The 16,054-nt window shown below is 44.1% G+C and overlaps 1 protein-coding gene across 1 annotated transcript in view; it reads left to right on the forward strand.

The window, feature by feature from the left end:
* The first annotated feature begins 343 nt into the window (after positions 1–343).
* The window catches only part of LOC125518639, an 18,968-nt gene continuing 3,257 nt past the window's right edge, over positions 344–16,054 (forward strand). Inside the window, exon 1 of the mRNA XM_048683464.1 lies at positions 344–608. Coding sequence (XP_048539421.1) covers positions 344–608 — 265 coding nt within the window. The remainder of the gene's footprint in view (positions 609–16,054) is intronic.

Raw genomic sequence — 16,054 nt, forward strand, 5'->3', positions numbered from 1 at the left:
ACGCCGCCACTTCCACCGCCGCTTGAGCAGCCCCCGAGCAACGCCTTCAGGAAGGAGCACGCCACCATGGTGTCATCGTCGCTTGGAACAGGGGGGTCTGAGGTTTTCACCTGAGCTCCTGGGCGGGGTGGAAGGAAGGAGATCCTCTCCGAAGCCTCCAACGAGGGAAGCAACACCCAAAGGCACTGCCATCGGAGTGGCCGCCACGCCGGCCAAGAGATTCCCCCAGAACCCTTCCAGCCACCGGATCTGCAAGGCCAGCACCCAAGAACGGTGACCGAAGCCACCAAGGGCCGGATCCGCTGCAGATCGGAGTAGATCAGGGTCGAGGACGAACATCACCATGGCCACCAACATCCAGCGAGGAACCGCCGCCGCAGCCGAAGCCCACCACCTCCCCGCCATCCACATAGCCAGGGAAGTGGCCCACCTGACCACGCCGGCGCCGCCCGCCGCCAAGCAGCGCCGCGTGCTACCAGCCATGGCCGCCGCCAGGGATCTGAGGCGCAGGCGGGCCGCCAGCCGCGGGGCCCCGCGGGAGAGGAGAGCCACGCCACGGGAGGAAGACCCCGCCGCTGCCGCCACGACGCAGGCTTCGCCCAGTGTCGGTGTCAAAACCGGCGGATCTCGGGTAGGGGGTCCCGAACTGTGCGTCTAGGCCGGATGGTAACAGGAGACTAGGGACACGAAGTTTTACCCAGGTTCGGGCCCTCTCGATGGAGGTAAAACCCTACGTCCTGCTTGATTAATATTGAAGATATGGGTAGTACAAGAGTAGATCTACCACGAGATCGAGGAGGATAAACCCTAGAAGCTAGCCTATGGTATGATTGTTGATGTGTATGTTGTCCTACGGACTAAAACCCTCCGGTTTATATAGACACCGGGTAGGGTTAGGGTTACATAGAGTCGGTTACAATGGTAGGAGATCTGCATATCCGTATCACCAAGCTTGCCTTCCACGCCAAGGAAAGTCCCTTCTGGACGAGGGATGGAGTCTTCAATCTTGTATCTTCATAGTCCAGGAGTCCGGCTGAAGGTATAGTCCAGCCATCCAGACACCCCCTAATCCAGGACTCCCTTAGTAGCCCCTGAACCAGGCTTCAATGACGACGAGTCCGGCGCGCATATTGTCTTCGGCATTGCAAGGCGGGTTCCTCCTCCAAGTACTTCATAGAAGATTTTGAACACAAAGATAGTGTTCGGCTCTGAAAAATAAGTTTCCACATATTGCCATAGAGAGAATAATATTTACACAAATCTAATCTGCTGATGTAATCCGTAGTGTGACATCACACCACGGTCAAGCTTTTATTCGAACCGTTTTACTGTCCCATCTCAGCGTGTTATGCGAGGCGGTTTCCTTGGCACGTCTTGTTAAAGCAGAGATCGTATCCCCCTTATTCCGGGATTCTCATCAATACGGGCGTGGGTAACCCAACCGCTTCTAGGACTCCTAGATTGTAGGCAAGTCCAAACGTACACGGAGAGGATGCTTGACATTCACCCTCTTTATAAAGGGGACAAGGCTTTTATTTTTCCCTCCTGTGCTCAATCAAATCCTTCCCCCACCTCAAGCTCAAACGCCCGAAGCTTAGGTTAGGTGCCCCGAACCTTCAGTCGTGTCCGTATCTAGCCTTCAAGGCCGATGGATGCCTTCCACCGTCACGGAAGAAGACATCAAGAAGTTGAGGGAGGCCAGATATCTGACCGCCGAGATTTTGCATCGGCTGCCTCCCTGAGGGCAGGCTGTCCCCACCCCCGAATCTAACAAAAACGTCGTGTTCATTTCCCACTTCCTCCGAGGCCTAGGCCTTGCCCTGGATCCTTTCGTCAGGGGTTTGATGTTTTACTACGGGCTAGATTTTCAGGATCTAGCTCCGGACTCCTTTCTTCATATCACGACATTTATTATCTTGTGTGAGGCCTTCCTCCGGGTTACCCCTCACTTTGGCCTATGGCTCAAGTGAAGGAAATATGCCCTAGAGGCAATAATAAAGTTATTATTTATTTCCTTATTTCATGATAAATGTTTATTATTCATGCTAGAATTGTATTAACCGGAAACATAATACATGTGTGAATACATAGACAAACAGAGTGTCACTAGTATGCCTCTACTTGACTAGCTCGTTAATCAAAGATGGTTATGTTTCCTAACCATAAACAAAGAATTGTTATTTGATTAACGGGATCACATCATTAGGTGAATGATCTGATTGACATGACCCATTCCATTAGCTTAGCACCCGATCGTTTAGTATGTTGCTATTGCTTTCTTCATGACTTATACATGTTCCTATGACTATGAGATTATGCAACTCCCGTTTGCCGGAGGAACACTTTGTGTGCTACCAAACGTCACAACGTAAATGGGTGATTATAAAGGTGCTCTACAGGTGTCTCCAAAGGTACATGTTGGGTTGGCGTATTTCGAGATTAGGATTTGTCACTCTGATTGTCGGAGAGGTATCTCTGGGCCCTCTTGGTAATACACATCACATAAGCCTTGCAAGCATTGCAGCTAATGAGTTAGTTGTGAGATGATGTATTACGAAACGAGTAAAGAGACTTGCCGGTAACGAGATTGAACTAGGTATGGGATACCGACGATCGAATCTCGGGCAAGTAACATACCGATGACAAAGGGAACAACGTATGTTGTTATGCGGTCTGACCGATAAAAGCTCTTCGTAGAATATGTAGGAGCCAATATGAGCATCCAGGTTCCGCTATTGATTATTGACCGGAGACGTATCTCGGTCATGTCTACATTGTTCTCGAACCCGTAGGGTCCGCACGCTTAAGGTTTCGATGACAGTTATATTATGAGTTTATGAGTTTTGATGTACCGAAGTTAGTTCGGAGTCCCGGATGTGATCACGTACATGACGAGGAGTCTCGAAATGGTCGAGACATAAAGATTGATATATTGGACGGCTATATTCGGACACCGGAAGTGTTCCGGGTGATTTCGGAGAAAACCGGAGAGCCGGAGGGTTACCGGAACCCCCCCGGGAGAAGTAATGGGCCATATGGGCCTTCGTGGAGAGAGAGGGGCAGCCATAGGTGGGCCGCGCGCCTCCTCCCCCCTTGGTCTGAATTGGACTAGGAGAGGGGGGGCGGCGCCCCCCTTTCCCTCTCCCTCCCCACTTCTTTCCCCCTCCTAGTAGGAGTCCTACTCCTACTAGGAGGAGGACTCCTCCTTGGCGCGCCATAGAGGGCCGGCCGGCCTCCTCCCCTTGATCCTTTATATACGGGGGCAGAGGGCACCCCTTGACAGACAAGTTGATCCACGTGATCATATTCTTAGCCGTGTGCGGTGCCCCCTTCCACCATAGTGCTTGATAATATTGTAGCGGTGCTTAGGCGAAGCCCTGCAACAGTAGTACATCAAGATCATCACCACGCCGTCATGCTAACGGAACTCTTCCCCGACACTTTGCTTCGGAGTCCGGGGATCGTCATCGATCTGAACGTGTGCTAGAACTCGGAGGTGCCGTAGTTTCGGTGCTTGATCGGTCGGGCCGTGAAGACGTATGACTACATCAACCAAGTTAACGCTTCCGTTGTCGATCTACAAGGGTACGTAGATCACACTCTCCCCCTCTCGTTGCTATGCATCACCATGATCTTGCGTGTGCGTAGGAATTTTTTTGAAATTATTACGAAACCCAACAGTGGCATCCAAGCATAGGTTTTATATGTTAATGTTATATGCATGAGTAGAACACAAGTGAGTTGTGGGCGATATAAGTCATACTGCTTACCAGCATTTCATACTTTGGTTCGGCGGTATTGTTGGATGAAGCGGCCCGGACCGACATTACGCGTACGCTTACGCGAGACCGGTTCTCCCGACGTGCTTTGCACATAGGTGGCTTGCGGGTGACAGTTTCTCCAACTTTAGTTGAACCGAGTGTGGCTACGCCCGGTCCTTGCGAAGGTTAAAACAGCACCAACTTGACAAACTATCGTTGTGGTTTTGATGCGTAGGTAAGATTGGTTCTTGCTTAAGCCCGTAGCAGCCACGTAAAACTTGCAACAACAAAGTAGAGGACGTCTAACTTGTTTTTGCAGGACATGTTGTGATGTGATATGGTCAACACATGATGCTAAATTTTATTGTATGAGATGATCATGTTTTGTAACCGAGTTATCGGCAAATGGCAGGAGCCATATGGTTGTCGCTTTATTGTATGTCGGCAACTGGCAGGAGCCATATGGTTGTCGCTTTATTGTATGCAATGCAATCGCGATGTAATGCTTTACTTTATCACTAAGGTAGCGATAGTCGTGGAAGCATAAGATTGGCGAGACGACAACGATGCTACGATGGAGATCAAGGTGTCGCGCCGGTGACGATGGTGATCATGACGGTGCTTCGGAGATGGAGATCACAAGCACAAGATGATGATGGCCATATCATATCACTTATATTGATTGCATGTGATGTTTATCTTTTATGCATCTTATTGCTTTGATTGACGGTAGCATTATAAGATGATCTCTCACTAAATTATCAAGAAGTGTTCTCCCTGAGTATGCACCGTTGCGAAAGTTTCTTCGCTGAGACACCACGTGATGATCGGGTGTGATAGGCTCTACGTTCAAATACAACGGGTGCAAAACAGTTGCACACGCGGAATACTCAGGTTATACTTGACGAGCCAAGCATATACAGATATGGCGGCCATCGGAACACGGAGACCGAAAGGTCGAGCGTGAATCATATAGTAGATATGATCAACATAGTGATGTTCACCTGAAACTACTCCATCTCACGTGATGATCGGACATGGTTTAGTTGATTTGGATCACGTAATCACTTAGAGGATTAGAGGGATGTCTATCTAAGTGGGAGTTCTTAAGTAATATGATTAATTGAACTTAAATTTATCATGAACTTAGTCCTGGTAGTATTTTGCAAATTATGTTGTAGATCAATAGCTCGCGTTGTTGCTTCCCTGTGTTTATTTTGATATGTTCCTAGAGAAAATTGTGTTGAAAGATGTTAGTAGCAATGATGCGGATTGGATCCGTGATCTGAGGTTTATCCTCATTGCTGCACAGAAGAATTATGTCCTTGATGCACCGCTAGGTGACGGACCTATTGCAGGAGCAGATGCAGACGTTATGAACGTTTGGCTAGCTCAATATGATGACTACTTGATAGTTTAGTGCACCATGCTTAATGGCTTAGAATCGGGACTTCAAAGACGTTTTGAACGTCATGGAGCATATGAGATGTTCTAGGAGTTGAAGTTAATATTTCAAGCAAATACCCGAGTTGGGAGATATGAAGTCTCCAACAAGTTCTATAGCTAAAAGATGGAGGAGAATCGCTCAACTAGTGAGCATATGCTCAGATTGTCTGAGTACTACAATCGCTTGAATCAAGTGGGAGTTAATCTTCCAGATAAGATAGTGATTGACAGAATTCTCTAGTCACCATCACCAAGTTAGTAGAACTTCGTGATGAACAAGGGATAACGGAAACGATTCCCAAGCTCTTCGTAATGCGGAAATTGACGAAGGTAGAAATCGAGAAAAACATCAAGTGTTGATGGTAGACAAGACCACTAGTTTCAAGAAAGGGCAAAGGGAAAAAGGGGAACTTCAAGAAGAACAGCAAGCAAGTTGCTTGCTCAAGTGAAGAAGCCCAAGTCTGGTCCTAAGCCTGAGACTAAGTGTTTCTACTGCAAAGGGACTGGTCACTGGAAGCGGAACTACCCCAAGTGATTGGCAGATAAGAAGGATGGCAAAGTGAACATAAGTATATTTGATATACATGTTATTGATGTGTACTTTACTAGTGTTTATAGCAACCCCTCAGTATTTGATACTAGTTCAGTTGCTAAGATTAGTAACTCGAAACGGGAGTTGCAGAATAAACAGAGACTAGTTAAGGGTGAAGTGACGATGTGTGTTGGAAGTGGTTCCAAGATTGATATGATCATCATCGCACACTCCCTATACTTTCGGATTAGTGTTGAACCTAAATAAGTGTTATTTGGTGTTTGCGTTGAGCATGAATATGATTTGATCATGTTTATGTAATACGGTTATTCATTTAAGTAAGAGAATAAATTGTTGTTCTGTTTACATGAATAAAACCTTATATGGTTACACACCCAATGAAAATAGTTCGTTGGATCTCGATCGTAGTGATACACATATTCATAATATTGAAACCAAAAGATGCAAAGTTAATAATGATAGTGCAACTTATTTGTGGCACTGCCGTTTAGGTCATATTGGTGTAAAGCGCATGAAGAAACTCCATGCTGATGGGCTTTTGGAATCACTTGATTATGAATCAGTTGATGCTTGCGAACCATGCCTCATGGGCAAGATGACTAAGACTCCGTTCTTCGGAACAATGGAGCGAGCAACAATTTGTTGGAAATCATACATACTGATGTATGTGGTCCGATGAATATTGAGGCTCGCGACAGGTATCATTATTTTCTGATCTTCACAGATGATTTGAGCAGATATGAGTATATCTACTTGATGAAACATAAGTCTGAAACATTTGAAAAGTTCAAAGAATTTCAGAGTGAAGTGAAAAATCATCGTAACAAGAAAATAAAGTTTCTACGATCTGATCGTAGAGAAGAGTATTTGAGTTACGAGTTTGGCCTTCAGTTAAAAACAATGTGAAATAGTTTCACTACTCACCACCTGGAACACCAGACAATGTAATGGTGTGTCCGAACGTCATAACCGTACTTTATTAGATATGGTGCGATCTATGATGTCTCTTACCGATCTACCACTATCGTTTTGGGGTTATGCATTAGAGACAGCTGCATTCACGTTAAATAGGGCACCATCTAAATCCGTTGAGACGACACCGTTATGACAGGTTTGGCAAGAAACCTAAGCTGTCGTTTCTTAAAGTTTGGGGGCGATGCTTATATGAAAAAGTTTCAACCTGATAAGCTCGAACCCAAATCGAGAAGAAATGTGTCTTCATAGGATATCCAAAGGAAACTATTGGATACACCTTCTATCACAGATCCGAAGGCAAGACTTTTGTTGCTAAATTCGGAAACTTTCTAGAGAAGGAGTTTCTCTCGAAAGAAGTGAGTGGGAGGAAAGTAGAACTTGATAAGGTAACTGTACCTGCTCCCTTATTGGAAAGTTAGTACATCACAGAAACCGGTTTCTGTGACACCTACACCAATTAGTGAGGAAGCTAATGATGATGATCATGAAACTTCAGATCAAGTTACTACCGAATCTCGTAGGTAAACCAGAGTGAGATCCGCACCAGAGTGGTATGGTAATCCTGTTCTGGAAGTCATGTTACTAGACCATGACGAACTTGCGAACTATGAGGAAGCGATGATGAGCCCAGATTCCGCAAAATGGTTTGAGGCCATGAAATCTGAGATATGATCCATGTATGAGAACAAAGTATGGACTTTGATGGATTTGCCCGATGATCGGCAAGCATAGAAAATAAATGGATCTTCAAGAAGAAGACTGACGCTGATAGTATGTTACTGTCTACAAAGCTCGACTTGTCGCAAAAGGTTTTCGGCAAGTTCAAGGGATTGACTACGATGAGACCTTCTCACCCGTAGCGATGCTTAAGTCTGTCCGAATCATGTTAGCAATTGCCGCATTTTATGAATACTGCAAATGGATAGAACAAAACTGCATTCCTTAATGGATTTATTAAAGAAGAGTTGTATATGATGCAACCAGAAGGTTTTGTCAATCCGAAAGGTGCTAACAAAATGTGCAAACTCCAGCGATCCATCTGTGGACTGGTGCAAGCATAAGTTGATCAAAGCATATAGTTTTATACAGACTTGCGGTGAAGCCTGTATTTACAAGAAAGTGAGTGGGAGCACTACATCATTTCTGATAAGTATATGTGTATGACATATTGTTGATCGGAAATAATGTAGAATTATTCTGCAAAGCGTAAGGGAGTGTTTGAAAGGATTTTTTTTCAAAGAAAACCTCGGTGAAGCTGCTTACATATTGAGCATCAAGATCTATAGAGATAGATCAAGACGCTTGATAAGTTTTTTTTCAATGAGTACATACCTTGACAAGATTTTGAAGTAGTTCAAAATGGAACAGTCAAAGAAAGAATTCTTGCCTGTGTTACAAGGTGTAAAATTGAGTAAGACTCAAAGCCCGACCACGGCAGAAAATAGAATGAGAATGAAAGTCATTCCCTATGCCTTGGCCATAGGTTCTATAAAGTATGCCATGCTGTGTACCAGATCTATTGTATACCCTACCACTGAGTTTGGCAAGGGAGTACAATAGTGATCTAGGAGTAGATCACTGGACAACGGTCAAAATTATCCTTAGTGGAATAAGGATATGTTTCTCGATTATGGAAGTGACAAAAGGTTCGTCGTAAAGGGTTACGTCGATGCAAGTTTTGACACTAATCTAGATGAATCTAAGTCTCAATCTAGATACATATTGAAAGTGGGAGCAATTAGCTAGAGTAGCTCGGTGCAGAGCATTGTTGACATAAATATTTGCAAAATACTTACGGATCTGAATATAACAGACCCGGTGACTAAAATTATCTCACAAGCAAAACATGATCACACCTTAGTACTCTTTGGGTGTTAATCACATAGCGATGTGAACTAGATTACTGACTCTAGTAAACCCTTTGGGTGTTGGTCACATATCGATGTGGACTATGGGTGTTAATCACATGGTGATGTGAACTATTGTTGTTAAATCACATGGCGATGTGAACTAGATTATTGACTCTAGTGCAAGTGGGAGACTGAAGGAAATATGCCCTAGAGGCAATAATAAAGTTATTATTTATTTCCTTATTTCATGATAAATGTTTATTATTCATGCTAGAATTGTATTAACTGGAAACATAATACATGTGTGAATACATAGACAAACAGAGTGTCACTAGTATGCCTCTACTTGACTAGCTCGTTGATCAAAGATGGTTATGTTTCCTAACCATAGACATGAGTTGTCATTTGATTAACGGGATCACATCATTAGGTGAATGATCTGATTGACATGACCCATTCCATTAGCTTAGCACCCGATCGTTTAGTATGTTGCTATAGCTTTCTTCATGACTTATACATGTTCCTATGACTATGAGATTATGCAACTCCCGTTTGCCGGAGGAACACTTTGTGTGCTACCAAACGTTACAACGTAACTGGATGATTATAAAGGTGCTCTACAGGTGTCTCCAAAGGTACATGTTGGGTTGGCGTATTTCGAGATTAGGATTTGTCACTCCGATTGTCGAAGAGGTATCTCTGGGCCCTCTCGGTAATGCACATCACTTAAGCCTTGCAAGCATTGCAACTAATGAGTTAGTTGCGGGATGATGTATTACAGAACGAGTAAAGAGACTTGCCGGTAACGAGATTGAACTAGGTATTGGATACCGACGATCGAATCTCGGGCAAGTAACATACCGATGGCAAAGGGAACAATGTATGTTGTTATGCGGTCTGACCGATAAAGATCTTCGTAGAATATGTAGGAGCCAATATGGGCATCCAGGTCCCGCTATTGGTTATTGACCGGAGACGTGTCTCGGTCATGTCTACATTGTTCTCGAACCCGTAGGGTCCGCACGCTTAAGGTTTCGATGACAGTTATATTATGAGTTTATGAGTTTTGATGTACCGAAGGAGTTCGGAGTCCCGGATGAGATCGGGGACATGACGAGGAGTCTCGAAATGGTCGAGACGTAAAGATCGATATATTGGACGACTATATTCGGACATCAGAAAGGTTCCGAGTGATTCGGGTATTTTTCGGAGTACCGAGTAGTTACGGGAGAAGCAATGGGCCTTGATGGGCTTTAGTGGGAAGAGGAAAAACGGCCAAGGGGCTGCTGCGCCCCCCCTCCCCTCTAGTCTGAATTGGACTAGGGAAAAGGGGGCCGACCACCTTTCCTTCTCCTCTACTTCCTTCTCCCTTCCTCCCCTCTTGGTGGACTCCTACTAGGACTTGGAGTCCTAGTAGGACTCCACATCCTCGCCTCTCCTGGCCGGCCGGCCCCCCTCCCTTGAACCTTTATATACGGAGGCAGGGGCACCCCCTAGAGACACAAGTTGATCCACGTGATCATATTCTTAGCCGTGTGCGGTGCCCCCTTCCACTATAGTCCTCGATAATATTGTAGCGGTGCTTAGGCGAAGCCCTGCGACAGTAGTACATCAAGATCGTCACCACGCCATCGTGCTGACGGAACTCTTCCCCGACACTTTGCTGGATCGGAGTCCGGGGATCGTCATCGAGCTGAACGTGTGCTAGAACTCGGAGGTGCCGTAGTTTCGGTGCTTGATCGGTCGGGCCGTGGAGACGTACGACTACATCAACCAAACGCTTCCGTTGTCGATCTACAAGGGTACGTAGATCACACTCTCCCCCTCTCGTTGCTATGCATCACCATGATCTTGCGTGAGCGTAGGATTTTTTTTGAAATTACTACGAAACCCAATAGTGGTATCAGAGCCTAGGTTTTATATGTTGATGTTATATGCACGAGTAGAACACAAGTGAGTTCTGGGCGATATAAATCATACTGCTTATCAGCATGTCATACTTTGGTTCAGCGGTATTGTTGGACGAAGCGGCCCGGACCGACATTACGTGTACGCTTACGCGAGACCGGTTCTCCCGACGTGCTTTGCACATAGGTGGCTTGCGGGTGACAGTTTCTCCAACTTTAGTTGAACCGAGTGTGGCTACGCCCGGTCCTTGCGAAGGTTAAAACAGCACCAACTTGACAAACTATCGTTGTGGTTTTGATGCGTAGGTAAGATTGGTTCTTGCTTAAGCCCGTAGCAGCCACGTAAAACTTGCAACAACAAAGTAGAGGACGTCTAACTTGTTTTTGCAGGGCATGTTGTGATGTGATATGGTCAAGACATGATGCTAAATTTTATTGTATGAGATGATCATGTTTTGTAACCGAGTTATCGGCAACTGGCAGGAGCCATATGGTTGTCGCTTTATTGTATGCAATGCAATCGCGCTGTAATGCTTTACTTTATCACTAAGCGGTAGTGATAGTCGTGGAAGCATAAGATTGGCGAGACGACAATGATGCTACGATGGAGATCAAGGTGTCGCGCCGGTGACGATGGTGATCATGACGGTGCTTCGGAGATGGAGATCACAAGCACAAGATGATGATGGCCATATCATATCACTTATATTGATTGCATGTGATGTTTATCTTTTATGCATCTTATCTTGCTTTGATTGACGGTAGCATTATAAGATGATCTCTCACTAAATTATCAAGAAGTGTTCTCCCTGAGTATGCGCCGTTGCGAAAGTTCTTCGTGCTGAGACACCACGTGATGATCGGGTGTGATAGGCTCTACGTTCAAATACAACGGGTGCAAAACAGTTGCACACGCGGAATACTCAGGTTATACTTGACGAGCCAAGCATATACAAATATGGCCTCGGAACACGGAGACCGAAAGGTCGAGCATGAATCATGTAGTAGATATGATCAACATAGTGATGTTCACCAATGAAACTACTCCATCTCACGTGATGATCAGACATGGTTTAGTTGATTTGGATCACGTAATCACTTAGAGGATTAGAGGGATGTCTATCTAAGTGGGAGTTCTTTAAGTAATATGATTAACTGAACCTAAATTTATCATGAACTTAGTACCTGATAGTATCTTGCTTGTTTATGTATGATTGTAGATAAATGGCCCGTGCTGTTGTTCCGTTGAATTTTAATGCGTTCCTTGAGAAAGCAAAGTTGAAAGATGATGGTAGCAATTACACAGACTGGGTCCGTAACTTGAGGATTATCCTCATTGCTGCACAGAAGAATTACGTCCTAGAAGCACCGCTGGGTGCCAGGCCTGCTGCTGGAGCAACACCAGATGTTGTGAACGTCTGGCAGAGCAAAGCTGATGACTACTCGATAGTTCAGTGTGCCATGCTTTACGGCTTAGAACCGGGACTTCAACGACGTTTTGAACGTCATGGAGCATATGAGATGTTCCAGGAGTTGAAGTTAATATTTCAAGCAAATGCCCGGATTGAGAGATATGAAGTCTCCAATAAGTTCTATAGCTGCAAGATGGAGGAGAACAGTTCTGTCAGTGAGCATATACTCAAAATGTCTGGGTATAATAGTCACTTGATTCAAATGGGAGTTAATCTTCCAGATGATTGCATCATTGACAGAATTCTCCAATCACTGCCACCAAGCTACAAGAGCTTCATGATGAACTACAATATGCAAGGGATGAATAAGACTATTCCCGAGCTCTTCGCAATGCTGAAAGCTGCGGAGGTAGAAATCAAAAAGGAGCATCAAGTGTTGATGGTCAACAAGACCACTAGTTTCAAGAAAAAGGACAAAGGGAAGAAGAAGGGGAACTTCAAGAAGAACAGCAAGCAAGTTGCTGCTCAAGAGAAGAAACCCTAGTCTGGACCTAAGCCTGAAACTGAGTGCTTCTACTACAAGCAGACTGGTCACTGGAAGCGGAACTGCCCCAAGTATTTGGCGGATAAGAAGGATGGCAAGGTGAACAAAGGTATATGTGATATACATGTTATTGATGTGTACCTTACTAATGCTCGCAGTAGCACCTGGGTATTTGATACTGGTTCTGTTGCTAATATTTGCAACTCGAAACAGGGACTACGGATTAAGCGAAGATTGTCTAAGGATGAGGTGACGATGCGCGTGGGAAACGGTTCCAAAGTCGATGTGATCGCAGTCGGCACGCTACCTCTACATCTACCTTCGGGATTAATATTAGACCTAAATAATTGTTATTTGGTGCCAGCGTTAAGCATGAACATTATATCTGGATCTTGTTTGATGCGAGACGGTTATTCATTTAAATCAGAGAATAATGGTTGTTCTATTTATATGAGTAATATCTTTTATGGTCATGCACCCTTGAAGAGTGGTCTATTCTTATTGAATCTCGATAGTAGTAACACACATATTCATAATGTTGAAGCCAAAAGATGCAGAGTTGATAATGATAGTGCAACTTATTTGTGGCACTGCCGTTTAGGTCATATCGGTGTAAAGCGCATGAAGAAACTCCATACTGATGGACTTTTGGAACCACTTGATTATGAATCACTTGGTACTTGCGAACCGTGCCTCATGGGCAAGATGACTAAAACGCCGTTCTCCGGTACTATGGAGAGAGCAACAAATTTGTTGGAAATCATACATACAGATGTATGTGGTCCGATGAATATTGAGGCTCGTGGCGGATATCGTTATTTTCTCACCTTCACAGATGACTTAAGCAGATATGGGTATATCTACTTAATGAAACATAAGTCTGAGACATTGGAAAAGTTCAAAGAATTTCAGAGTGAAGTTGAAAATCATCGTAACAAGAAAATAAAGTTTCTACGATCTGATCATGGAGGAGAATATTTGAGTTACGAGTTTGGTGTACATTTGAAACAATGCAGAATAGTTTCGCAACTCATGCCACCCGGAACACCACAGCGTAATGGTGTGTCCGAACATCGTAATCATACTTTACTAGATATGGTGCGATCTATGATGTATCTTACTGATTTACCGCTATCGTTTTGGGGTTATGCTTTGGAGATGGCCGCATTCACGTTAAATAGGGCACCATCAAAATCCGTTGAGACGACGCCTTATGAACTATGGTTTGGCAAGAAACCAAAGTTGTCGTTTCTGAAAGTTTGGGGCTGCGATGCTTATGTGAAAAAGCTTCAACCTGATAAGCTCGAACCCAAATCGGAGAAATGTGTCTTCATAGGATATCCAAAGGAGACTATTGGATACACCTTCTATCATAGATCCGAAGGCAAGACTTTTGTTGCTAAGTTCGGAAACTTTCTGGAGAAGGAGTTTCTCTCGAAAGAAGTGAGTGGGAGGAAAGTAGAACTTGACGAGGTAACTGTACCTGCTCCCTTATTGGAAAGTAGTGCATCACAGAAAACTGTTTCTGTGACACCTACACCAATTAGTGAGGAAGCTAATGATAATGATCATGAAACTTCAGAACAAGATACTACTAAACCTCGTAGATCAACCAGAGTGAGATCCGCACCAGAGTGGTACGGTAATCCTGTTCTGGAAGTCATGCTACTAGATCATGATGAACCTACGAACTATGAAGAAGCGATGGTGATCCCAGATTCCGCAAAATGGCTTGAAGCCATGAAATCTGAGATGGGATCCATGTATGAGAACAAAGTATGGACTTTGGTTGACTTGCCCAATGATCGGCAAGCAATTGAGAATAAATGGATCTTCAAGAAGAAGACTGACGCCGACGGTAATATTACTGTCTACAAAGCTCGACTTGTCGCAAAAGGGTTTCGACAAGTTCAAGGGATTGACTATGATGAGACCTTCTCACCTGTAGCGATGCTTAAGTCTGTCCGAATCATGTTAGCAATTGCCGCATTTTATGATTATGAAATTTGGCAGATGGATGTCAAAACTGCATTCCTGAATGGATCTCTGGAAGAAGAGTTGTATATGATGCAACCGGATGGTTTTGTCGATCCAAAGGGAGCTAACAAAGTGTGCAAGCTCCAGCGATCCATTTATGGACTGGTGCAAGCCTCTCGGAGTTGGAATAAACGCTTTGATAGTGTGATCAAAGCATTTGGTTTTATACAGACTTTTGGAGAAGCCTGTATTTACAAGAAAGTGAGTGGGAGCTCTGTAGCATTTCTGATATTATATGTGGATGACATATTACTGATCGTAAATGATATAGAATTTCTGGATAGCATAAAGGGATACTTGAATAAGAGTTTTTCAATGAAAGACCTCGGTGAAGCTGCTTACATATTAGGCATAAAGATCTATAGAGATAGATCAAGACGTTTAATTGGACTTTCACAAAGCACATACCTTGACAAGATTTTGAAGAAGTTCAAAATGGATCAAGCAAAGAAAGGGTTCTTGCCTGTGTTACAAGGTGTGAAGTTGAGTCAGACTCAATGCCCGACCACTGCAGAAGATAGAGAGAAAATGAAAGATGTTCCCTATGCTTCAGCCATAGGCTCTATCATGTATGCAATGCTGTGTACCAGACCTGATGTGTGCCTTGCTATAAGTCTAGCAGGGAGGTACCAAAGTGATCCAGGAGTGGATCACTGGACAGCGGTCAAGAACATCCTGAAGTACCTGAAAAGGACTAAGGATTTGTTTCTCGTATATGGAGGTGACAAAGAGCTCATCGTAAACGGTTACGTTGATGCAAGCTTTGACACTAATCCGGACGATTCTAAATCGCAAACCGGATACGTGTTTACATTAAACAGTGGAGCTGTCAGTTGGTGTAGTTCTAAACAAAGCGTCGTGGCGGGATCTACGTGTGAAGCGGAATACATAGCTGCTTCAGAAGCAGCAAATGAAGGAGTCTGGATGAAGGAGTTCATATCCGATCTAGGTGTCGTACCTAGTGCATCGGGTCCAATGAAAATCTTTTGTGACAATACTGGTGCAATTGCCTTGGCGAAGGAATCCAGATTTCACAAGAGAACCAAGAACATCAAGAGACGCTTCAATTCCATTCGGGATTTAGTCCAGGTGCGAGACATAGAGATTTGCAAGATACATACGGATCTGAATGTTGCAGACCCGTTGACTAAGCCTCTTCCACGAGCAAAACATGATCAGCACCAAGGCTCCATGGGTGTTAGAATCATTACTGTGTAATCTAGATTATTGACTCTAGTGCAAGTGGGAGACTGAAGGAAATATGCCCTAGAGGCAATAATAAAGTTATTATTTATTTCCTTATATATCATGATAAAAGTTTATTATTCATGCTAGAATTGTATTAAACCGGAAACATGATACATGTGTGAATACATAGACAAACAGAGTGTCACTAGTATGCCTCTACTAGACTAGCTTGTTAATCAAAGATGGTTATGTTTCCTAACCATGGACAAAGAGTTGTCATTTGATTAACAGGATCACATCATTAGTTGAATGATCTGATTGACATGACCCATTCCATTAGCTTAGCACCCGATCGTTTAGTATGTTGCTATTGCTTTCTTC

Source organism: Triticum urartu, chromosome 7 (genome assembly GCF_003073215.2).
Source record: "Triticum urartu cultivar G1812 chromosome 7, Tu2.1, whole genome shotgun sequence".
NCBI lineage: Eukaryota > Viridiplantae > Streptophyta > Magnoliopsida > Poales > Poaceae > Triticum > Triticum urartu.